We start from the raw sequence: 25299 nt of genomic DNA, 5'->3' as shown, positions 1-25299 counted from the left end.
GCCTCGCAAGTTAATTTTTTATTTAAAAATTAAAGCGTTTATTCAGATCGTTATAATTGATATGATAGAAAAAGATTGTTTCTGATAAAACTCCTTTTTAGAAGATTTAATGGATACAAACAAGAAAATTACAAAAATCGGGATAATTATAACAGAAGATGTGGAGAATTGGGGTAGAGGAAAAATGTTAGGTGATTTTATGATCGAGAGAATTAAAATCAATTGCAACAGCGACGATGTTATAGCAGAGTTTTTCCTAGCATTTTCAGATCCACTACCAGAAGATCTGTGCAGCTACCACGGTTACATTATTAGCGGTTCTCACTATTCTGTTAATGATGATATGGAATGGTTACGACAGTTAGAAAGATTTATCATTAAGTTAACAAATTTGGACGAAAGAATTCGCCCTAAGTTATATGGCATTTGTTTTGGGCATCAACTGATTGCCAAATCGTTGGGAAGCAAAGTTGAAAAAATAAAAAAATTTATAATTGGGACTAATACTTTAAATATTGAACCAGAGTTGTCAAGAAAAGACTATTTTAAAAGGTTCTTTAGCGAAAATTGTCAAGCAGTAAATATTTTTCAATCACACGGAGAAGAAGTTATTGCTTTACCGCCTAACGCAGTTCCGGTAGCTTCTTCAGACACGTGTAAGTTTGAAATGCTAATGTATGGCGAGCATATCTTGTCATCGCAAGGTCATCCCGAATTAACAAGTGAGAAGTTGAAAAAAATTATACTACCCAGAGTGATAGCGAACAAAAAGTTAACTGACGATGAAGTTCAGCAAGTCTTGCTATCTATAGACAACGTGACCACAGATAATTTTATGAAAATGATCATTTCTTTCCTTCAAAATTAATTCTACAAAACTGTAGAAACTATTTTAGAAATGGTATTTATGTATGTAGCAAATAAAAAATAACAAAATAATTGTTTTATTTTTTTAAAGTGACTATTCTCTATAGAGTTCTCTATACTAATAATGTTTTTTTTTCATTTTGGTTAATTTGGGTTCTGGCTTTTCTCCCGGCTGCACCTTTATGTATATTTATTGCAAGGTTTTTCTAAAAATAGTATCGGCAATGAATATTCGGAACAATGACAGATATTTGGTCCGGAAATATTAGACCGAAAGTCTAACTTAATAAGCCAAAACAAAGTTTTGTCCATCGATAGAGATAAAACGGAGAGAAAATTTTAATTTATCCAACAAGCAAAAGAAGATTTTGATCATGAAGTTTTATTTACTTCTAAAATACTGCACTTGTTTAAGGCACGCAAATCAACTCTGTCACGCAAGTACGCAAGCAAAATATGTACTTCTGATAGATGTTATTCCACGTTAGGACGGTTGCTCTGTAACTTAAAAATGCGTTTATTACAAGATTTGAAATTGCCGGCAAAATTGCCGGTAAAATTTGCCGGAAAAAAAAGCTTAAATGCATTTTTTTAACGAAGGAAATTATAGTAAAAATAGCAAAAACATTTTAAAATGTCTCAAAAATTAAAATATTTCAATATATGAAATTTTTTTTCAATACAACTTTTTTTTCAATACAATTTTTTTACAAATATATACTTCGAATTTTATTTTTAATATTTTTTACTATTTCTTGTAGGCAGTCGAATAGAAGTAGAGTCCAATGTTCGTATATATATATATATATATATATACGAACATGTTCGGATATATATATATATATATATATATATATATATATATATATATATATATACGATGTATATATATACGATGTATATATATATATACACACACACACACATATATATATATATATGTATATATATATATATATATATATATATATATATATATATATATATATATATATATATATATATATATATATATATATATATATACGAACATTGGACTCTACTTCTATATATATATCGCGAGGTTAGAATTATTTTGTTCTAATAGTTGAGAGAAAATGAGTTATTAAGGGGGAAGTACCCCAAAAATGTTAAAACTCATGTTGAAACAGTAAAATTGATTTTAAACAATATATAATGTCAAAATTTTATATTTCAGAATGAAATTTTTTAAAAATTGTGTTTTGTTGCCATGGTAACCTAGAAAATATTGAAAAAATAACCAAAAAACAGTTAATGCCCTGGCTAACTTATCCGAAGAACTACATATATTCAAACTGTCATATTACAATTCCCTTTAACTAATACTTTGAACTGTGTGTAGTTTTTTAAGGGGGCAAATATATTGTTGTTTAATGAATTTTGGTCAAAATTAGGCAACTGAAATAGACATAGAACGTGTTCTGTCAAGTATTTCATAAAAGTGGAGGTTCAAATCACAGAAGGTATAAAATAGGACAATTACTGAAAATTTCATCATTAAACACCAAGCGGTTCCAAAGTTATCACAGCCGGGGCATTTAAAAACCTTGTTTTGAGAAAAACGCAAAAACAGAAAAAAAAAATTTTTAATTTCACAAAAAATATAAAATATAAATAAATTATGTTTAAAATAAAGTTTCAGAATGACCCAGGAGCATACTGACTTCATTCAAAGTTCATATTTGTCCTTTGATGCATTTGACAACCCTCGTAGAATCTTTCACCGCTTCTTAGGTGACTTTAGATTTTTATATCCAGCTAAAAAAATGCATTTTTGATTTTGATTATCGCACAAACTTGATGTATATTTCCCAGGTGTCATGCTTAACTGTTCTGGCTCAACATCTAACACTTTTCTATTATCCATTGACAATGTTGTCACAACTCTGTTCAGTGAACTGTATCCTCTACGTTGCCAAGTTCCATCAGTTGAAACTCCAGTATCAACAATGTTGTTGCTATTACCTTTTATTTCTTTTGCAGCCTCAAGCATTATTTCTTTAGTAACTGTAGTAACAGCATCAGTAATAAGCTTTACAGAACCATTGTAATTTTTTTTACTCATCGGACTTGGGAGGTTCATTAATGCAGAAAACTTTTCAAGTCCTGAATACCCTTGCCCAATAGATCTCATTCTATATACAATACGAAAATTAATATCATAAGTGCAGTTACAAACTTTAGATGTATAGGAACCTTTTCTATATCCACAAACACTGCAGCAACATATTAAATTTGAAGCATATCCTTTTTTTTTTTCACAAAGTTTTCTTTCAATACCAAGCTATAAGCGTTAATACACTGTGAACAACATAAAGATTCAAATATTGTGTTTAAAATTTCAACATCAATTATTCTGTAACGAATTATTTTTTCATCATTTTTATTTGGAATATCAATTTTCATATATTTAACCTTGCTGGCTGATCTTGAAGAACTAGTATCAATGTCTGAATCTTTTTTTGTTGATGTTGGTGATGACAAAGTGTTTTGGTTACCACCAAACAATCTTTTCTTTCCAGTAACTCTAGTTCTTTGCTTGACTCTATCTTTTCTTCCCATAATTAAGATTAATTTTTAAAAAAATTTGACAAAATATGTTCTTATTACACTTAACAACTTACATAAACAAAGTAAATATTTGCATTTTAGGAATGTTTAAAAACTTTAATAATTAGAGGCAACCGAGTCAAATTTAATTTAAGCAGAGTAGATAATTAAAGTAAAAACAAAGTAGATAAAATTTTTTTTATAAGCAGGTTTATAACTTTATGTGAGCCTCTGAAATAAGCAGACAAGCAGAAGCTTTATCGTTGCTATGTGCGTTGCTATGGTTAAACGTGATGAGTATGTTTCAAAAAATTGAAATTACTCCACTTTTTTGACATTGTTTACGAGATCTCTTTATTTTATTGTGTTCTTCATTAATTTTTGCTTCCGAAATAAACAAAAAAAATTTTTTCAATTTTTGCTAAATTTATGGGGTACTTCCCCCTTAATTTTAGTAAGTAATGATGGCTTTCAGAATACGCTCTATTTTAGAATTTTTTTTCTAAATAATTTGTTTAAACATAAATTATTTAAAGCATAAGTTATTATTTCTTTAAAAATTAAAGCTAAAATTCTAAATATTTTTTACTTTAAGAAAAAACTCAAAAACTTTCTCCCAACGTTTAAACTTGGAGATAGAACAAAATAATTCTAACCTCGCGATATATAGAAGTAGAGTCCAATGAGTTTCTCAAATTTTTCTGCAATCAGGAATGATTTTTTGGATGTTAGACCAAAGGTTGAAGAGATTCTTCACAGTTCACAGCCTCAGATGAGAGAAGGGAGAGTTATGCCTGATAAAGAGGCCTCACTAAATATATTCCATGAACTGGGGGAACAGGTTAGTAGAAAGAAGGGTGGTGCTCTTCAGTCTCACTTTTTTTCATCTCCCATGAATATTCTCAAAGTCCTCTTTAAGATCACCATCAATTGGCTTTCCCCCCTCATGTAAATAAAAAGTTAGCGTTTAGCGGACTTACAATATCGGAATTGATAATCCATTGATATTTTAAGTCCGCTAAACAAATTTCGAAAATTCATTGATTTGTTCAGTCCTCTAAATGCTAACTAACGTATTAAACAAATTACTTTAGCAGATGTCAACCTCTATTTTTAACCAATTCCATTAAGAAAATCAATGCAATTCACAAGGTATTTGACCTCTTATGACACCTTTGCCATAGAGCATCGAATTGAGTAAAGCTGCTATTACACTACAATTTAAACATTCTATGTACCGTTTTCCGTTTTTTTCACTTAACAACATCGAAATGAAAATCACAGCAATAACACATTTCAATTTTGCAGAAAAACTTTGCTATACCTAAGTATGTTAGCTATCATTTTCTAGTCTCTGAATTTACAATATCGAAATCATCAAATTTTTTATAAGAAATAGGGTTTATCTAAGTGTTAACATACTTTCTAAGGAACCGAGTGTTTTTGCAATATATATATATATATATATATATATATATATATATATATATATATATATATATATATATATGTATATATATATGTGTATATATATATGTGTATATATATATGTGTATATATATATGTGTATATATATATATATATATATATATATATATATATATAGAGAGAGAGAGAGAGAGAGAGAGAGAGAGAGAGAGAGAGAGAGAGAGAGAGAGAGAGAGAGAGAGAGAGAGAGATAGCTATGTAAGTAAATAGGTAGTCATTTCTAACTAGTACTCAACATTACTTCATTCATTTTTGTTTTATGGAGTTAATGGATTTGTGCACTAAAAAGCTCAAATAATTACAAGCTACTGTTAATACTTTGACAATTGATTATGAAAAAGTTTTACCAATAAAATATTAACATTCTTTGAAATAACAATTTTTTTTTTTTTTTTTAGTGAAAAAATCTTTTCCAAGATGTTAATCTACATAGAGAGCAAAGTGTTTCCTGTAAGATGTTGTTATTTGTCTTGAAATTTGCCTAACTCTAACTTTATTTAGTTTTTAAAAGCAAAGTATTTTGTAAATATTAATTTATATATATTTTTAGAATAAAACTTTTGTGCTGCTTTTGAATCAGTTTGATACTATAGCTAGAGCTAGAGCGCAAATGCTTCATATTTTATATGAATTGGGAAAATCAAATCATCAGTTTCGGTTCCGTTTCAATGGAGTGTATTTAAGAGATGCTTACACATTTGAAGTAACATTTTTTAGTTTTTTCTTCTTTCACCAACATCCAATTCTATGCATGGGGTAAATCACTTGGGTCAGTGATTTTTAGGAAAATAGTAAATTCCTTTTGAACAGAATCCAATTTTATAAAAAAAAATTTACCACTGAAATTTCTTTGAATAACAATTAAGTAAATAAGTAAATTTGCCTTCCATTGACTTTAAGTTTTTTTTTTATGCATAAGCTTTGTATGTATTAAAAAAAAAAGAAAAAAAAGAAATTAGCAGAATTTAATTTTTTAGCATATAAAATAGATTTATATATGTTTTTATCTGTCTGGACAGATAGGAATTAGATAAATCACAGTATTTAGCCTTAAAATAGTTAAGTGTTGCACTCCAAAATGTCTACAAAAGCACAAAACAAACTCTTTCTTAACTTTGGCTGTCTTAACTGGTAGGGCTTTTGTTTTAATTTCCTCAACTGAGCTGTAGACTACTAATTTCATGTCTATTTTACAGCATTCAAAACTTTTTTCTAAAGTCTTTTTTTATTTTGAATGGTTTATTAACTTACTTTTTATATCTACCCTTTTTTTAGTGTGAAAAAATTTTAAATTTGGTAAAAAAAAAAAAATGTTAACAATTATTATCATGGTATTATCAAGTTTGCTTGATTCCTTAAATCAATTTTTTTAAGTAATCTTTTTTGCTACCCTGGCAGAAAAACACTTTCATAAAAATTGGATTTTTCCTAAAAACACCAATTTGCCTTATTACAAAAGTAAAGTATCCGGGTATTAATAGAATTGGGCATATATGTTACTTATGGCAGAGAAAAATATATGTATATACAGCTATTTTTAACAGTGAGTATACAACAAGGTTTTTGTCATAATTAATCTGAAAGTAGCAGTTGAATAAGAGAGTTAAGCCATGTTTCTCTTCAACAATAAGAATAAAGGGTAGTAGACAAATAAAAAACAATAAGTTTATTACTAACTACAGTTTAAATATGATTTTTTGGATAATCAAGATAATCTGTTTTAAAGTATTAGGCTAGCTTTACATATATAGTTATTTAGGTGCACTTTCTGCAATTTAAATTGTTAAACAAACAAACCCACCCCAACTTTAATTTCAGTTTCGAGAACTTTTTCTAAAAAAGTTTTTTCAAGACTTTTACTTATTATTCTGCTGCTGTAATGAATTGTTTTTAAATTTTCAGTTAAGTAGTTATGATTTATTTTTATGTTTTTAAAAAGGATTACAAAATTTTGGACAGTTCAGTAATTAAAATGGTTCCAATGGCAAAGATGAAGCGAGAGGTCTGTTATAACTTTTCCTTATACTTCTGATCTTAAAATTGTTATTGTTGCTGTTGTGAGAAATAATAAAAATGCTATTTGGTTTATTGTTGTGTATATGAATTTATTTCAGGGTGCTTTAAAAGTGAACAAGGAGAATAAACTTAATTTTTCTGCTTTTTTATCATCTTGGACCATTGAAGGATTTATTGTTCATTTTTCTATGTTCTCTTTATTTTATTGCCATTTATTTGTTAACAAACTTTAGTTTTTAAAAAAGATTCTTTTTAATATTTCAATTCTAGATTCTTACAGACACAAACGCACATGCACTTGGTTTGGAAGATTTCGATGAACATAACATGAAAAAAAAAGCAAGAATCAAAGATGGTCTTATAGATGAAGTTCAACAGGCATTATTAAACGAAATAAAAATATTCAATAAAAGAGAAAAACTTTTATCATTTTTCAGAGTAAGAGTTATTTTTAAACCTCAAGAAGAAAGTTCATCTTGAAGTCAGTTTAAACAGCTTGAAAAATAAGGAAAAACTCTTAATCGGTGATAAAAACTTTTTTAGTTCTCAAACCTTGATTGTTTTAAACTTTAAACATGAATAGGAACAAATAAGGTCCATTAAAGTTGAGCTTCTTTAGTGTCAGGTTTAAGCCTTAGTTTTTATATGACACAAGAGATGTATTTTCACCTTGAATTCTTTTTAAGGTAGATAAGCATCTACCATAACATATAACACATTTTTTCATGTATTTCTATTGTAAAAAAAAATCTTTGCATTTTAGCTTATTGCCCTTCTCCTATTATGCAAAAATATTTATTTTTAGGTTTTATTGTGGATTCATTTTCTTGCTGCAATCTTATCTTTATCTACAGTTTACATCTATTCAGCAATATGGACTGGTGTGTTTTATGAGTTTACATTCATTTTACTTTGTTTTGTAGAATCATTTTATTATGCATTATTCTGTCTATTCCTTCGATCACTGTGCAACATCCCAAACTTAATATCTTCCCTGATTAAATTAAGTTTAAAAAAATAGTTATTACAGCTAAAGGTTGATAATATAGTTACTACAGGGTGCACAGAAACTTTGAAAGGCACAAGTTAAAAAAGTGAATTTTTTGGTTTAAACTTTTAATTATTTTACATATTGCCCTAACAATTCATTAGTTCTATTCCATCTCTAAAGCGTGATTCTAGAAGGTCTGCAATAAATATTTTTCTCTTGCAGTAACTTCTTCATGGGATTAAAAACACGTTTCATGAAGGAATTACTTGAGGTTTTTGGAAATGATAAATACTCAAAGCTAAGTCTGGTGATATCCCAAAAAAAAAGATGGGATAACCTTTTTTGTTGGCAATAATTTTCCAAAAAAATTAAGTGCAGTAAGTGCAAATGATTTTTTTTTTTTTTTTTTTCATGTTAAAAGTATTGCAAAAACAAAAATCTAAATAGCAAATTTATGAAAAAATTATGATGAAATTAAAATGGCTTAGAAATTGTTTTCCTTCTACTATTTTATAGGTGTCAAAATGAAAAAATTTTTAAAAATTTTTTCTCTGCACCCTGTGCATTATTTTTATAGTTGCTTTTAATTTATGCAAGTTCAAATGTTAAAAGATTAATTGAAAAGAGTTTCAAATTGGACACAAAATGTGGGGATTGAAAAAAATTTCAGATTACACATGAATACTCTATCTTTATAACCTTTCTTTTTTTCAGATGACATGCGAATACTCCATTGTTATAACTTTTTTTTTTTGTAGCTGTTATTGTATTTTATGGTTTTACTTTTTGTCCAAATTACACACGTCTTGGTGGTTATGTCGGTACAACTAATTTAAGGTGCTTTTATTTCTTTTAATCTATGAAGTTCTTTATATCAAAAATACTTTTAAAAAATGCTGTATTCAGTTTTTTTAAAATTATTTTTGATAGAAGAAAAAAACCACAAATGTTCCATTTCACAAATTTTCATGTATCTTTTTTTCTCATCATGCACTGGTGCTTACTTCTGAAAATATACAAATAAAACACTTTTTATCAGGCAAATGTTTCAAAATGTTTAACAAAAACTACTGAAGTCTTCAAACACAAAATTTCATTTTTATCAAAAGTAGAATAAATTAATGACTCTATTTTTTCCCCTAGACTCTCCATAAAATTAAATGTTTTATATATCTTATATTTGTTAATGTATTAGAATCTATTTTTATTATATAAACCCATAAACCTTCAAACAATTAGTGTTATTAAGTTTTATGTTTTTTTTTTTTAAAACTGTATTTCATTTGATTGTTGATATGTCAGTGTCAAGGATTTTAATTGTCCTCCTTATAAATTTGCATGTTTTTAGCAAAGAGTACTTTTTTGCAACATACAGCATTGGAATGGTTCTTAACTTAACTGCTTCATTAACCATGGGAATATTTTTGCTCTTGGATGCGATGGTAAGCTATCATCATATTGTAATCATGATGCTGATGATGCTTTTATTGATGCCGATAATGATGCTGGTGATTGTGATGGTGATAATAATGATAATGATGATAGTAATAAAATATTTTTTTTTGCTTTATATAAAAATGAAAATTGATTTCTATTTCTAGAAACATGGTTGTGCTGAGTTTAAAGGGGATTGTGGTGTCATCAATATTTGGTCGAGTAAGTTTCAACATCTAGTTTTTCTTATAAATTACACTGATTACAATTTTTTACTGAGTTCTGAATCTGAACTTAACAGAAAACAAGTTCAAGATTGTTTTACAGTGTTATTCGAAGTTTTTATTTCGTTATATTTTTTTTAGTTGTGTTCTATTTTGGCCATTCGATGTTTTTAATAGCAACTGTTACTCTAATTATTTTCCTGAATATTAATTGCAAAGTCGAGGTATGATATAATCCTTTTTGGACTTGTTTCTGAAGTAAAATTTTGAAAAAATATTTAGAAATACTTTGTATTCTTTTTATATTAGCCTGTATGTCATAATTAATCAGGTAGACAAATGGCATCATGTTCTTGTCATTCATTATAAATCCATAAAATTTTTACTGTGGGTGGGTCATAGATTCAAGTAAAAATAAATTTAGAATTATTTAAGTACAGCAATCATAAAATATGATTAAAGGATATTTTTTAAAGTTAAATTATACCCTATAAGGTCAATAAAGCTCAAAAGAGTCTCAAGATTGCCATTTCCAATGTGCTTTCAAATAGAAATTGATTTTATAAAAATAAACAATTTCTATAAAAATAAACAATTTCTATAAAAAATTAAAACAGATGAATCAATGTTTTTTTTTTTTGTGTAGAAATAGAAGAAGCTCAATATCAATTACTTGTTAATTAAATTGTTTAACATTTAATAATGCAATAATGTAATTTATAATTTAATAATGTAATTTCATGTTTATCATTAAAAGGATGTCAACTGAACTATTGGTAGTTGGAATAAAAATATTTTATAAAGAGTTCTAAGTACACCAGGATGAAAAAGTCATCTAAGTATGCCAGGAAGAAAATTGGGTCGAAAATTTAAAAATGCCCAAATTTTTATAAATTTGTTGGGAAGCACATGAATCTTATCCATCAGAGACAACACTGAACCAATCCCTACATTACAGTTTTTTCATGCGTAAAAAAATTGCAAAAAAAACTAAAGTTTATGTGTACAGTATAAATATTAAAATAAAACTATATAGATTGTAGTAAATTCTACTATTCCTTTGACTACAAATTTGTCAAGTAGTTAAACTTCATGTTTATGTGTACGACATTTGCATACAGATGTAATACCTTTTAACTAACTTAAAAAAGATTTAGTAGTAAGTTAAATCAACATAAAACCTAAAGCCATGGAGTATTTAATAAAAATCTTAACTTTTTTTTTTAAATTTGGGTATAAAGTTCATATTTAAAATTTAGGAGTTGCAGTGTATAAGTCTATTTTGAGCTTTGTAGTTCTCATGAGCAGAAATATTAAAGATTCCAACTTAACAAGTTTTTAGTTCAGACTAATCTTTTTTTAAATGCAAGTCTAGATTCACTGTTCATTTCAAATAAAAAAAAATTGAGTTCTAATTTAATGGAATGAAATGCTCACAATTTCCAAAATTCAAAAAGTTCACAATTTCCAATTCCTTTTTGACTAACATATATTAATATGTAAATAGAAAAACCTCTGACAAGATTGATGCGTTATGGTACTTTATGAACGTTTTTGTTAATTAATAAGTTCTATATAATTTGAATATATACTTACTTACTAATTTTTATTTCCTTGTTTTATGTGTCAACAGGTTGGTGATATAATTGAGTATTTTCTTGTTCAAAACAAAGATGTCACCAAGGTTTTGCATATGGCAAAAATAGGAAGGTTGTAGTCATATTTTGATTTGTTTTTTAAACAAATGAGATTTTCATTAGAATCAAATTCATTCTATTTAAGTTTTTCTTGAATTTTTTAATTTGATTTTTAATATTTCAGTAATAATTTTTAATATATAGAGTGAAAGAACATCGAAATGCTGCATTTGAGCTTGCAAGTCTTGCAGCAACTGGTGATGATGCCAAGACAAAGATTGTAGAGAATGAAGGGTAAAGATATGATAAGTTTAGGATTTTCTCAGAAGTTTGAATTGAGAATTTAAATATTTTTATCTTAAGAAAAGAGTACAAAAAGAGATGATAAGAATAGCCAGCTACGAAGCTTTGCATTTAAAAAAAAACTTTTAAACAAAAATTTGTTGCAGTTGCTGTGTATAGTTTCTTAGAAAGATGTCTTAGAAGATGGCTAAAGCAGATGAAAACTAAAAAGCTATAAAACAAATATATATATTTTTTTGTTGATAATAATGAAGCAGCAGTAAATAATGAACAGAAAAATCATAGCATATTTTTAATTTAACATATATTCTGAGAGTGTCTTGCCAGGTTAAGTGTTCTGAAAAGAAATTAAATTTCACAGAAAATATGGATGTTTAAATTTTTTTGGTTTAGATTCACTATTTCAACAAAAAAGAAGTAATGTTTGATTTAAAATATATTTACATTCCTTAGTGTCTCATAGCAATTTGCTGCATTTAAATTTAAATCATTAAGTTTTATTGCATGGTTAAAACTTATCTAAAAAACTGAAAAATCTTTTTAACACATGTTAAGTAATGCAGCACCAAATTATTTAAGACACAAGTACAAATCCATTCATCAAAACTTAATATTTTATGTTTAAATGCTGAAAAATGCTGTAAGGCAGCTACTGCATATAAAATGTTTATTTATTTAAGTGAAATTTTTCAGGTTGCAAGTGTTAATGAACCTTGCATTGTGCTCTGATGAAGTAAGTATTAATAACATTTGCTTTGACGCTCTGATTAACTTAATTTGTTAACTTGTAAAGTAAACAACATTTTAATTCTCAATTTCCTCTAAGAGCAAAAGTAATTTTTTAAATTCTCTAAAATAAAAACGATTTATTTAAAGACCACCCAAGAGTATGCTACAGAGGCATTAGCAGAATTGCTGACCATTTCTTCTATCCAGGTACTCCGCTTAAATTTATTTAGGTTTTACTCCATTTTATTGTCATATTTTATCATAAAACCAAATGATTTTATGTGAGTTATCAAGTGTGTAGTTGAAAAAATTATTAGAATAAAGTGATGATGGCAATATAAGAATATAAGTACAGTATATGTACAATATATATACAATGATGATGGCTTAATGTACAATATAAGAAACAACTTCAGTTAAATCAGATTTATTGCAATTTTTTTCATTTCTGTAATGATTTTTTAACTTTAAAATTGTCAATGTTTTTTATTTGCCGTAAGTTCTTTAGTTTATTTGCCATAAGTTTATTTGCCATAAGTTCTTTAGTTTAAATAAGAAACCCAAATTTTTTTAGGTGTGTGAAAGAAACTTAAATTTTCTAATCTTTTTGTTTGATAATAAATATCCAGAAGCTATTGTTACACTTCATAAATATGTTATTTTTTAGACCTTTAAAATGCCATTTTATCTATATTTATATTTACAGGATCGTTTCATTGAACTTGGAGGTGCTCGAACTTTATGTGCGTTGTTACACAGTGCCAGTGAGCAACTCATGAACGAAGCAGTGATGGCAATATCATATATTGTCTCAGACAGTGATACCAACAGACACGCCATTGTTGCAGAAGATGGGTGAATTTTTGCATATTTATAATTATCATTAGTTTTGTTGGTTTTTTACAGAACTTGACTCCTCCACTTTTAGCTATCAGATGATCCACCAGCATCATTGATACAAAGAATTTAATTTTTTTTACTTGTTTTTCTTATCAGATGATTTTATTTTAGTTTATATGACATTTCCAGTGCTGCCAAACGAGGTAATTTTGAACATAGTTTATCACCATTGTAATAATTATTTGTGATATTAGAAAGGTATAATTTCTTTTATGAGCTTGTTAATGTTACATACATACATACATACATACATACATACATACATACATACATACATACATACATACATACATACATACATACATACATACATACATACATACATACATACATACATACATACATATATATGTATATGTATATGTATATATATGTATATATATACATATACATATATATATATGTATATATATATATATATATATATATATATATATATATATATATATATATATATATATATATATATATATATATATATATATATGCTGAAAGCATATATATATATATATGTATATATATATGCTTTCAGCTTTTCCTTTATATTACATATAAACGTATGTTTTCAGCTTCTCCTCAAGCTGCGCGAATAATTGCTGGTATATATCTGGAACTCTCTTTCTCGCCAAATATCAGAAGTTCGTTAGCCGAAGATGCTGCCTCAGGTGTGGGTCTTTTTTTTTTAAATAAACTAATGCATATCGTGCTTTTAGAATAAAGAAAATTTAAAAAAAAGTTGCAATCAAGTCAATGAAGCAGAAAACTAGTAAAGATAGCAATAATAAACAAAAATTTTAAATATAACATAAATTTTATAGTTATTGTTTTGGTAACTTTTATTAGCTTCTGCTTTGGAAGCACTTTGTAAATCACGTGACGATGAGACCAAAAGACTAGCACTGCAAACGTTGGAGTTATTGGTGATCGAGAATCCGGATTTCATAACAAGCAGAGTAAAAACCATGCAAACTATTCTTTTATGTGTTGTAAAAAATAATACATGGAATTTAAAACTTTTTTACAAACCCTTTGTAACAACTCTGTAAATTACACGTGGAAGTTTGACGTGTAATTTACAAAAATTTATACATTATTAGTTATTAAAATTGTTGTTATAAAAATTTATTAAGAAAGTTATTATAATAATTTGTACTTTATTAGTTTACAAGTTTTTATACGCACAACTTGCACGTGCAAATCATTCGAATTATACGTGCAAGTTGTACAAATTAAATGTGCAAATCATCCGTATTATGCGAAGTTTTATATGCAAATTATTTTGCGTGAAATAACGTGGATGTTTCTCTTAATTAAGGGTCAACTTTTGGACTATTTAATACAAGTTCCAACATCTTCTTCTGATGATCAATTGTGCTTACTTGCTGGGAAGATACTTCTTTACTACGCAGAGATTAGGAAAGTAAGAATCCGATACTTTTTCAATTTTAATGTTCTAGATAAACATCTTTTTGTAGATTTTTTGTTTTAATGAGATCCCTCGCAACTTACCGTTTTTTTTTTTTAAAGACCTGTGCACAGTTGGTTTCGTCGCCAGGTCTAAAAGACTCTTTACTCCAAATGGCTTGCAATCCTGATCCAGTTCTTCAAAGTGTAGTTGTCAAAATTATATTGGCAATCTTAGAAAATGTAGAAGATAGGTATGTTTAAAATGGGTTTGTTTACTTGTCACAAACCTTTTGAAAGTACCTTGTTATATTTGCATCGTCATTTTAGGTATGACGCTCTTTCTATTGGCACAATCGAGGTGCTTACCTATCTTCACGAAACATGCCTTAACAGAGAAACCTGGGAAATGGCAGAGAAAGCTATTGATATTCTACATGGATTGACAAAGCAAAGGAGATTTTCTGAAGATTCTAGAAAGACATCAAGTTCAGGAATTAGTTTTGCTAGAAAGTAACATCGGTTACTGTAGGTAGCAAAGATTTTAATATTCGTAGAAAAGATGGTGTGTTTTTTAGATATGCTAAATTATGTAATTATGTTATATATTGCTAAATTATATAATTATTGTTATAATATATATTTTAAGAAAGTATGTTTAAGTATATGACTTATAATATTTAAATGAAAATAAATTTTATTTAATTTTTAACCTACGGCTTTTTTGCTGTTAATTTGACGCTAAAGTAATTTGCTGCAAATTTGGCTTTTAAGCTTCTGGTTTATTGTTACGTGAAATTATCAATTAGAGAGTCAGACAGTAATGTATGGCACAGTAAAAAATAAAGTTAAAACCCGTAGCGAATTAAATTTCGTGAATGCTTTGTAAGTAAAGGTGGTTTTAATTTCATATAAACCGATGCTAAAAAGTGCCGTCGTAGACCGCCACATAAAACGTAACAGTAACAATTACACGGTATCTTTTTGATGCGTTCTTAAAGGTGCACAGCAAAAACGTAGCTATATGAACTTTTACCTTAAGATTGCAAAAATTGGTAGGGCTGTCGGTTGCAATTAAAATTGCAACCGACAGCCCTACCAATAGGACTGTCGGTTAAATTTTAGATTGAACGCAACAGAATAAATTTACCTTTGAATGAGAAAATTTCTTTTCTTTAACTAGAAAAGGACGGGGATAGTGGTGTAGTTTTAATTAAATCTACCATCTCTTAAACGGTGTTCACGGTATACATTTTTTTCGCTATTAAACGGTGCGCCCGATATACATTATTTTTTCGCTATTAAACGGTGCGCCCGATATATATTACTTTTTCGCTATTAGATTCCGTAACTTAAGCTGCTGAAAATAAGTTTAGAAAAGGAATAGGAAACTTTTCCAGAACTTGTTTTAGAAGAAAATGACTTAAAACAAACAGGCTGCTTAACCTGCTTGCACATAGTAAGTTGACTGACTGCATGGGACAAGTTGGACAGTAAGCAATAATACTCATTGTTATACTTCATAGTTATACGGATTTTGGATAAATCTTCAATAAAGCTAGTGAATAATAAATGAATTAGTTCTATTGACGTTTCCAAGTTTTTACTTTTTAAAATTTTTTTTTTGTACAATAATCCCTCGTTATAACTGAAGCCGCACTTTCTTATAAGGACTGCCGATACCCCACCCATTTTATTACAATAAACACTCTATAGATACCCACATCAAAATTCCAAACATAAACTTCTATTGGTTAAAAATTTAAATACTTCAACTGCAAGAAAAAAAAATCTTAACACAAAAAGAGAATTTTCGACGTGTATTTATTTTTTATTTTCTCCAAAAGAATTCATAGATGCGTGTGACTATATTTTCTGCAGAAGAATCCGTACATGTGTGTATAAATTATTAGTTTACCAGTGAACACACAAAATTCTTTCGTTAAAACAGTGAGAACTTTTCTGGTTAAAAACGGAAGTTTATTTGATAAAATTTTTGCTTTTCATGAAAAAAAATCAGAAATCCTATAAAAAATTATATTTGATATTTATTTTGGTCATTATAAATAATCACAAAAAAATAAATAGATAAACATAAAAAAATAGATAGCAATCAATTCATAAGAACAAACTAATAAATATATTTGAAACAAAAATATCTAAGAACGTTATTGTAGTTTCAACCTTCTTTATTATTGATTTTATATTCGAGATATGCTGGGTTTTTTTTGTCTTTTTAGAAGGTGAGCGGGGTACCCTGGTAGTAATAGCTGTTAACATCAACAAATTTCACATCTACATATTTAAAACAAACGAACTTACCTTAATTCTTGACAGTTTCCTTCCCCAAGAATCTTCATAATCCTTACTAAAAAAAGTTACTGTGAATAACATACAAAATTAAAACTCGAATCTTCCTTTGCGATTTTTCCTGCTTCCTCTCCCAGTGTTTTCCATGGGATCTTCTCTCATCAACACTTAATTTTAAAAAAGGAAACCCCAGCAAATATTTTTTAATAAAAAAAAACAACCAATTCCTCAACAGACGTAAATTTTCTTGCGTTTGTTGAGTAAAAAGCATGCTGTGTTAACAGTGTAGAATCCAGATGATGGTGCAGAGTTCTAACGAAACCGGTTTAAATTCAAGTTCGGGATCTCATAAACAAGCGCCGCCTGTAGAACGCCTGCCTGAAACTATTTATTATGAAGCCTTTCAGTCTTAACTATATGCCAGCGCAATTAGATTAGAGGTACAAAATGATTGTTATAAAAGTTAGTTATAAATGCAAAAATAGACAGGATCTTATTAACGCTTCTTGGTTTGTATTTATCTGATCTGTAAGATTGTTTATCAAATTCTAAAGAATAATTTGATGTTATATTCTTTTATTATTATAGTAGCAAGGTGTTATTTTTGTTTTGCAATTTAAGTTTTGTTTTTCTTCTGCTCTGCAAAAAAATTTTATGTTTTCAAAAAAAAAAAAAAAAAAATTGTTGAAAAATTAAAAGAAGATTTTTGTTTTAAGGTCTACATTAAAATAAAAAGTAAACAAATGAAAATTAAAATAAAGAGTAAAATAAAAAAATACCAAGAATCATAAAATTTAAAATATCCGATGAAATTTTCAACACGAAGAAAGTCCCAAGAGAGTAATTAACATAATGCTGCGTCTGCATTTTAAATTGTTGTATTATTTAGAGAGGCTTTTTTTTGGCTGTTACGTTTATTAAAGCTCGAAATGGTTTATTATATCCGTATAAACGGAAAAAAAAAAAAAAGTTGTTCAAACGCTTTATTCAAAACTAGCAAGAAAATTGTTTTTTTTTCTCTGTTATGATCTTTTCTTTTCAACGAATGAATCAAATTGACAAGCTGGATTCACAGCGAAACAACAAATGACGATAAAAATTGATTTCTTCCTTCTTATATATCCATTAAAACAGCTAAAATTAAAAATAAACTAACAATAACTTATGCTACCCATCAACTAACTAATCAACTCATAATCAGCCATACCAACAATTACAATCGATTTAACATCATTATGGTGACGAAGTGGAGTTATTTTACTTAACCAGTGTCAAGAGCTTCCTTGAACCAATATAAATATTTACTTAGCGACCATTCCTTACAGTTGCGAGAACGGAAACAAAAAAACATTTCCAGTTTTATAAAGGAGAAAAGAGCTTTTTTTCCTTTATTGCTTCCATCATGATAAACAAATAAGTTTATAAGAGAGTGCATCGTTGGAATGTTAAATTTAATTTTTGAATGTTTTAATCCAGTGGATATTAGGTAAATTATTCTTGAAAAATTTTTCATGTTTTCCTTTCAAGGTTTTAAAACTAACCAAAATAGAATTTTTGTTTAAGTCCATCCCCCTCAAAAATCACAAGCGCTGAAACAAGGCTTGGATGAGTTTTAAAGAACTATTTAATTCATCACTAGAGTTTGAGCTAAAGAATGGCCTTCAGCTGCCTGATGCTTATCATGTACCCAATTAGAGTATGTCCATTTTAACTTTCCAGTTTCGACCGCTTTACCTGTTATATTCATATTTCTAATTCGTTTTTCAACTTGATAAATACGCTCCAGTCGTCGTATATATTTTTTGGTTTAGGCTTCACCAAGTAACATCGGAATGGTCGTGAGCCGCGTTACTTCGTTCGTGCTTCTTTTAACGTCCCTAATTTTATTAACGATCTCTATCGTCCTAAAAGGATGGAAGGTAGAAGAGTATTTAGACGAAATTATTGAGATCAGCCTATGGACAATATGTCGGTATGCTCTAGGTAGCAGTAGAGAGTTGAACTTTAACAAATGCTACGGAGCTTATTACGCTAAGCAGCCGTTTCACGGTAATAAATTTTTGTGATGCGTTATAGGAAAGTTACACACACGCGTACATCAAGGTGCAGCAAAATTTTTTGGTTTATGGAATTCATTTGAAATCCTTTTTTTAATTTTAAATTGATGATTTGATTTCAATATGATGCTTTATCTAAATATTTTTTAAAGCGTGGTTTGAATGCTGGCGGTTCTTCCTCGTATTGGCATCTGCTATTTTGTTTTTTGCGTTTTTGTTCATGTGTTATGAGCAATCTTTCAAGAGTGAAGATGTCAAAAAGTCGTGGTGTTTAGCAGCAATAGCTAATCTTTTGAGTGGTAAGTTATTTACGCATATGTCATACATGTATTTTTCGATCTTGATTGGAATAGCTAGGTATCTTACTTCTGCTTGCTCTTTTTTTTTCACACAATCGTTAAATCGTTAAATCAAATAAATCGTTAAACCATATCATTTTTAAATCAACGATTATTCTTTTTTCTGACACGTTTCGCTAAAAACACAAAAGATTGTTAAATTTGTTTTCACCAATCGCACACGCGGTCAGCCGTCGAAAGTGTTAGCAGAAAAGTTGCTTAGGAGTGAATTTTTAATTTTTTTCTAATGCATACTGAATAAATGTAACGAAGCGCATTATTAACTTTTATTTTGTAATAATTTTGTAAGTTTAAAAATTGTTCCTAGCTTTCTTCACTGGAACCTCTTTGGCGCTTTATTGGTACGCATACTCGTTTGACTTTTTGGAAGAATCTTTTCGATGGGCAAAGATGGGCTGGACTGAATTGACCACAGATAAAGAAGGGTTCATAGAGAAGACAGGGTACTAAGTTTTTTAATCTGTCATTCTAAGTAAACATTTATTAAACAAAGTAGTTGTTTATGTAACATCTGATTGTTTTTTTATAGACCACCGTTGACGTTCTGCGTGGTTTCATTTTTTCTGATGCTAATCACCAGCTACTCTTGTTACGTCACAAAGTGTTGCGAAGAATTGAAACTGAAATCTTGTTCCTCAAATGACTTCAGGGAAAATGTTTCTGATGAATACTTGTAAATACTCGAAAACACATATTTTATCCTAATATTTATAACGTACAAAATATTTATAACCAATATCTAAAAGTTGTGATAAATATATGGATGGGCGTACAGGGGATAAGCTAAGGTAAGGGGTCAATTGATAGTAAGTTTAGAAAAATGAGAGCAACCAAAAAAAACCACTTGGGAATGAACGGGTTGGGTTTTTGGGAAGGAATGTTTTTAGAAACAGATTTCTAAAAGGTTTTTCTTAGAGCAAAATTTTGTAATTGTTTAGAATAATCGCTGGGGCTAAGGGTGCAACTTTACCAGTTGCACGTGACCGACTTTGAAATCTGATTTAAAAAATTTTCACACAATTTTTTCTAGGAGAGAAACCAGGAAATAAGATAGTTGTAAAATGTTTTAAAACTAATACGTATTTTTATTGATGTGTCCTGGAACATGGTGTAAAGATGTATCCTGGAATATGATGTGTAGATGTGTCCTGGAACATAATGTGAGAACTTTTAGGACACATTAACAAAAAAATTTTAACTTCAATAAAAGAAACTCGACATCAAATAACAATTTTTTTGTCCTAAAGTAGGTCCTACCATTAATCTACCGGTGTATGAAGTTTAAAGTGAGTCTCAATGTGAAAAAAAAAGGAAAATGAAGAATAATATTTTCAATATCAAAAAGATGGCAGTTTAAGGATGGCAGATTAAAGATGGATGGCACTTTCGGGTAAGCTAGGTTATCATTATGGCCACTCTTGATAACAGTGTTAATTCAAATGTATTTTTTTCTCTTAATATTAATTCAACAACACAACTACATGGTGTTTTACTCTTAACAATGTAGTAAAATATTAAAAGAATGTCAGAAATTAAATTATAAATTAGAATTTAACACAACAGTGTGTGCAATATAGTCGTTGTGTATAATACAGCTAGCAGCATTTTGTCTTATACATTCAAGAGTACTCCATTCATTCAAGAATACTCAATAGTTTTGATGACAACTGTTTTGGTTTTTGAATATAAAGTTTTAAAAAAATTCTAATTTACGATGCTTTCGCATTCAATAGTCTTTAAATATAGTCTTGTTTAATGGTCTTGTTTAGCCAAGCTGATTTCAAAAAAATTTCCCGAATATACCAGTTATTATTTTGAGATCAGTGGGTGCATCCCTATATACATTACCGGTCAAAAGTTTACCTCACAATTTTAACTAAATGTAATAAAAACAAAGATTTTCCTTAATTATTGTATTTTTCTAAGATTTTTATAAGATAGTGATCATTATTGAAACAAAATATTGACTCTTAAAAAACTTTGGAAGATTTTATTCTACATATTTGATTTTTCAAAAAATCCGCCTTTGGCCTGAATAACAGCAGCGCACACCGGATATTCTTACAATTAGTGTATCCAATTATTGCGTTGCAATTTTATTCTAAAAGGTTTTTAGAAACTTGCCATGCTATTTTGTATTGGTTGGTTACCAATACATAAACAGTTTCTGCCCAACTCGTCCCCAAACGGCTCAAAATGGTCACAATCAAGAAACTGAGGAAGTCATTCTATGTATTTTATTTCTCTTTGGTTTACTTCCATGAAAAATATCCCCAGACCATCACCGACCCTTCACCATGCTTGACTGTTGGGATAGCACATTGATCAATCAGGCGTTTATCGACCAAACGTCTAATATACTTTTGAAGTCGACCTCCGAAAATTTCAAGCTTCGATTCATCCGTGAACAAAACCTTAGGCCATTGTTCAAATGCCCAATCTTTTTTTTTTATTTTTGCTTAATTCAGTCTTTTAACTTTGTTTTGTTTTGATTTTGTTTGGTTTTTTTACGGCAACGCATCCTTTTAAACCGTAATTAGGCGGACGTTGGTGTACCGTTGAAATAGATACTGGTGTTTCCTATGAAGAGTTAAGTTACTCTCAAATTTCGGGAGCTATCAGGGTAAAATTTTTTTAGCTTTAAACACAGATGAACCTGTCCTGTTGCTTTAAATTTTTTGAGCCATATAAAATGATGACACCGATTTTTGCCCTTTTTTTGCAACGCTCCGATGATTGCACTTCGATAAACAGTTTTTGAAGCCATTTTTTGCGTTGAATAACCTTCTTTGTGTAATGCCACAATAACTGCTCATATTTCTACTCACAGTTTATTATCTACTTTGCTCATATTTCTACATTCTACTTTGCTCTTCGAGCCGTTTTTTTGTAAATATTAAAACATAAAAAAGTTATTTTTTTCACATTTTAAAAATTTAGATGGCAGTTGTCAATTTAGTTAACAGTTGTCAATTTAGATGACAATGTTTCTGTAACAGTTACGATATTTATTATAAAAAATTTTCTGCTTTGAATTAAAAAAAAGCAACATAAAAACTGTTTAAATTAAGCCTAATGTTTTGAGTGAATTCTTGCAGCACAAAGATGGCGTATATACGACACTATGCGTTATAAAAACTCGTTCAGATTTAACAACTTTTAAAACTTTTCCATCTGCGCTTTTTCACGAGCTTCAATGGCTTCTAGCTTTTCAGCTATGCTCAAACTCTTAAAACTCGATTAAAGCTGAGAAAGTTTTTCAGCTTGAAAAGCAAGATTTGAGTTTTTTATGGATGGTTTGAATTTTTAAGTTATATAATTGGGTCTTTTCGATTTTAGTAAATCAAAAGTTGTTTTGCTTTTGATATGGGTGTAATTAAAAAAGTCCATATAATTATTTATAAAACTTAGAAGAAACTAAAAGAAATTCAACATTAAAAAGATGCTTTAGAAATTGTTCTGGCCAGTGTACGTGTAATCGATAACAGGTAATTAATTAATAATAGGTGAGTTAATTGATATCGGTAATCAATAGCTAATTTCCTATAAGTGGTCTTGATGTCTAAAAGTTCTCATTGACTCATACGACTTTTTATGTTGAATTGATTGGATCTCCAATTGATACAGCGGTCATACACTCAAAAGGTTTAAATAAAAGCTTAACTATATAGCTGATCTCGGTTAAAAGAGCGCACGACTGCATCAAATATAGACTTACTTTTTTACAAGGACAAATTTAACAGTTAATAATAATACAGACTTTTGTATTATCATTCACTGTTAAACTTGTCCTTGGTATGGCATCATTCCAATGATATTTTTGTTTACTGTCTTTTAAAAACTGACAGGTTTTTTTTTCACTCAAATTAAGACTTTGACTCGCAGTTTGGAACTCACCACTAATAAAACATTAAAAGACGACTTAAAAAATATCAATAAACTAAACAAGGTTCTTACAGTTTTACAATTTCGGTCATTTTAATGGAATCACTGATATAAATAGATGTTTTATGAGCCTATTTATAATCATCACTCTAAGCGCATTAAAAACTCTACTGGTAAACAAATTAGACTATACTCCAGCTAAACGTTTTAATATCACAACTTTACCAGATTAAATTGGTAAGGGTCAGGGAAAAATTGCTAGAATATGTGCAGTTACACAGTATATTCTTAGCAAACTTTTACCGCAGAGAAAAGCGCAAACGTCTGACAAATGCAAGAGATGATAGTTTTCTGCTGCAACAGGGCTTCAGAAAATAAGTGTGCAGTTTAAATGTAATTTTGCGATGTGTTAGATTAGTATGAGCTCGAGAACGGTTTAAATGACGTCTGCTCAATTCTGAAAGGCTGGCCCCAGAAAATTACTAAAGAAGTAATTGTTTACATTGGTCATGAAGGAAATGTGCCCAGCGTGGGGTAAAAAATGTGCCCAGCGTGGGGTAAAAAACACTGGATGACATTTATCCTACAACATAAGCTGGAACTGGAGATGACGAAAATCTCTCTGAACATTGATGGGATACTCCTAAAAGACTTGACCACCTGTCATACTTCAAAGAAAATAACCAAATATATGACAGACAATAACATTAAAGCATTAGAGTGGCCAGGGAACTCACCAGACCTAAATCTATAACTAAAATTATGCTTCAAGATGTACAACTCCAAAATATGTGCCAATCATTCATGCATTTTATGCCAAACCGTCTTTTATTACTCATACATGCTGAAGACAGGCATTTTAAGTATTAGGTGATGTGTATTTTTAAAAAATGTACAATAAAATAATACTTTGTTGATTTTTATGGCTGGTTCATTTGGACAATACTGTATTGTTCTTCACTGTGCGTATTAACGGTCCTTTGTAAATTAACGTAAAACTATTTAGATGGCATAATCTATGAAATTGATTATCATTATTTTTCACATTGATGCTTCTGATTGGAAGTTCCTCATCGGTCAATAAATTTCTTTAGAGTTTTTTTTAAATTAATTTGCAGTCTCATGTCTTCATATAACTTTAAATATAAGCTTTTTTTGATTGTACATGTAAACAGAACAGAATAAATTTTTTTGCCTCTTCTACGAAACGTGATTTCGGTATATTGATGAGCCATTATATTTGACGGGCTTCAAATTTTTGATCATTAAAGATGCAACTTGAGATGCAGCTTGTAACTTGCAATGGTTTTACGCAGTGTTATTATTAGTGGTTGTAAAAAAACTTTTTTTAAAAATAGGAAAGAAAAGACGAAGAAATGTAACCTTAACGAATTCGCACTAAAGCAGTCCTCCTTAAAAAACCTTTAAAAAATTTTTTTCTTAAATTCGAAAAAAATGTTTGTTTAAAGAAAAAATAGACGTTAAATTTTTAAACTTTTTATCTTATAAACGATTATTAAAATAAGATTGTATACCAATGTATCTATGAGAGGCGGGGGGGGGGGGGGGGGGGGAAGGGGTCGCGCCACTTTTATGCTTATTTACAATTTCAGCTCTTTGCATTAACTTCGCAAATCTTTCGCTAATTGTGAAATTCCCGTTCAAAAATTTGAGTTTAGCTGAGGCTTAATAAATATATTACAGAATCCCGATGTTTTTCTTTAAGCTATGGCTTGGTTGACTTATCCCTTACGACCTTAGAAGCAATACGGCCCTACAACCACTATAAATGCAACGTCAATCTAACATAATTGCTGTCGATGTGGCAAACAAAAATTTCGACTCGAAGTTTGAATTTTAAGTTTCAACTCGAAGTTTGAACACCTCAAATGATATTTCAGCTTCTCTAAGATGGCTCCATCCTTAAACAATAATTTGAACTTATTTTTAGAGTTATTTATTGAAGATTTTCAAATAAAGAAAATCCTTTAAACTCGAATGCAAAGTCTTAAGAAAAAAAAACAACGCCTTCTTCTTAAACACAAACCTTGAGTATTTGATAAATATAAACACATCATCTCATCAAACCGCATACTTTTTAAGACATACTTTCAAAATAGACGA

At 28.9% G+C, this 25299-nt stretch overlaps 3 protein-coding genes across 6 annotated transcripts; all 3 read left to right on the top strand.

Annotated features, from left to right (window-relative positions):
* Positions 1-4: 4 nt before the first annotated feature.
* Positions 5-957, top strand: LOC145185468 (uncharacterized). Its single transcript, XM_080061384.2, has one exon. The coding sequence runs from the start codon at positions 110-112 to the stop codon at positions 866-868; it is 759 nt and encodes a 252-aa protein (XP_079917510.2). The 5' UTR covers positions 5-109; the 3' UTR covers positions 869-957.
* Positions 958-4647: 3690 nt separating this feature from the next.
* On the top strand, positions 4648-15276 carry LOC145185250 (uncharacterized). Its single transcript, XM_090098157.1, has 21 exons — positions 4648-4766; positions 5325-5376; positions 5477-5629; positions 6866-6928; positions 7213-7380; positions 7748-7823; positions 8692-8770; positions 9282-9375; positions 9535-9589; positions 9733-9815; positions 11225-11301; positions 11433-11522; positions 12225-12264; positions 12408-12467; positions 12967-13115; positions 13272-13303; positions 13730-13825; positions 14004-14113; positions 14476-14580; positions 14688-14818; positions 14895-15276. The coding sequence occupies exons 2-21, from the start codon at positions 5344-5346 to the stop codon at positions 15079-15081; spliced, it is 1881 nt and encodes a 626-aa protein (XP_089954283.1). The 5' UTR covers positions 4648-4766; positions 5325-5343; the 3' UTR covers positions 15082-15276.
* A 1943-nt stretch (positions 15277-17219) lies between these two features.
* Positions 17220-20035, top strand: LOC145185802 (uncharacterized). 4 transcript variants are annotated; one of them, XM_090098173.1, is made up of 6 exons: positions 17220-17314; positions 18514-18570; positions 18686-18923; positions 19084-19230; positions 19598-19733; positions 19820-20035. In XM_090098173.1, the coding sequence occupies exons 2-6, from the start codon at positions 18529-18531 to the stop codon at positions 19965-19967; spliced, it is 711 nt and encodes a 236-aa protein (XP_089954299.1). In that variant the 5' UTR covers positions 17220-17314; positions 18514-18528; the 3' UTR covers positions 19968-20035. The 4 variants fall into 4 exon arrangements, with proteins under 4 accessions (XP_089954299.1, XP_079917943.2, XP_089954298.1 ...); XM_080061817.2 differs by lacking the exon at positions 17220-17314 and adding an exon at positions 18241-18360 and having other exon boundaries at positions 18438-18570; XM_090098172.1 differs by lacking the exon at positions 17220-17314 and adding an exon at positions 18242-18360.
* Positions 20036-25299: the final 5264 nt, after the last annotated feature.

This window comes from Hydra viridissima, unplaced genomic scaffold, assembly GCF_058129835.1.
Source record: "Hydra viridissima isolate aposymbiotic clone 2 unplaced genomic scaffold, HvirCarnegie_v1 scaffold_9, whole genome shotgun sequence".
NCBI classification, from domain to species: Eukaryota; Metazoa; Cnidaria; class Hydrozoa; order Anthoathecata; family Hydridae; genus Hydra; species Hydra viridissima.
This window is presented reverse-complemented; position numbering and strand designations above follow the sequence as displayed.

Bases quoted from the DNA above. Each gene is read 5' to 3' on its own strand.
- LOC145185468 (XM_080061384.2), top strand. From the start codon at position 110: ATGGATACAAACAAGAAAATTACAAAAATCGGGATAATTATAACAGAA.
- LOC145185250 (XM_090098157.1), top strand. From the start codon at position 5,344: ATGTTAATCTACATAGAGAGCAAAGTGTTTCCT. The intron at 5,377-5,476 runs GTAAGATGTTGT...ATATATTTTTAG, and splicing joins TAGAGAGCAAAGTGTTTCCT to AATAAAACTTTTGTGCTGCT. The intron at 13,826-14,003 runs GTGTGGGTCTTT...AACTTTTATTAG, and splicing joins AGCCGAAGATGCTGCCTCAG to CTTCTGCTTTGGAAGCACTT.
- LOC145185802 (XM_090098173.1), top strand. From the start codon at position 18,529: ATGGCCTTCAGCTGCCTGATGCTTATCATGTACCCAATTAGA. The intron at 18,571-18,685 runs GTATGTCCATTT...TTTTTGGTTTAG, and splicing joins TTATCATGTACCCAATTAGA to GCTTCACCAAGTAACATCGG. The intron at 19,734-19,819 runs GTACTAAGTTTT...GTTTTTTTATAG, and splicing joins GGGTTCATAGAGAAGACAGG to ACCACCGTTGACGTTCTGCG.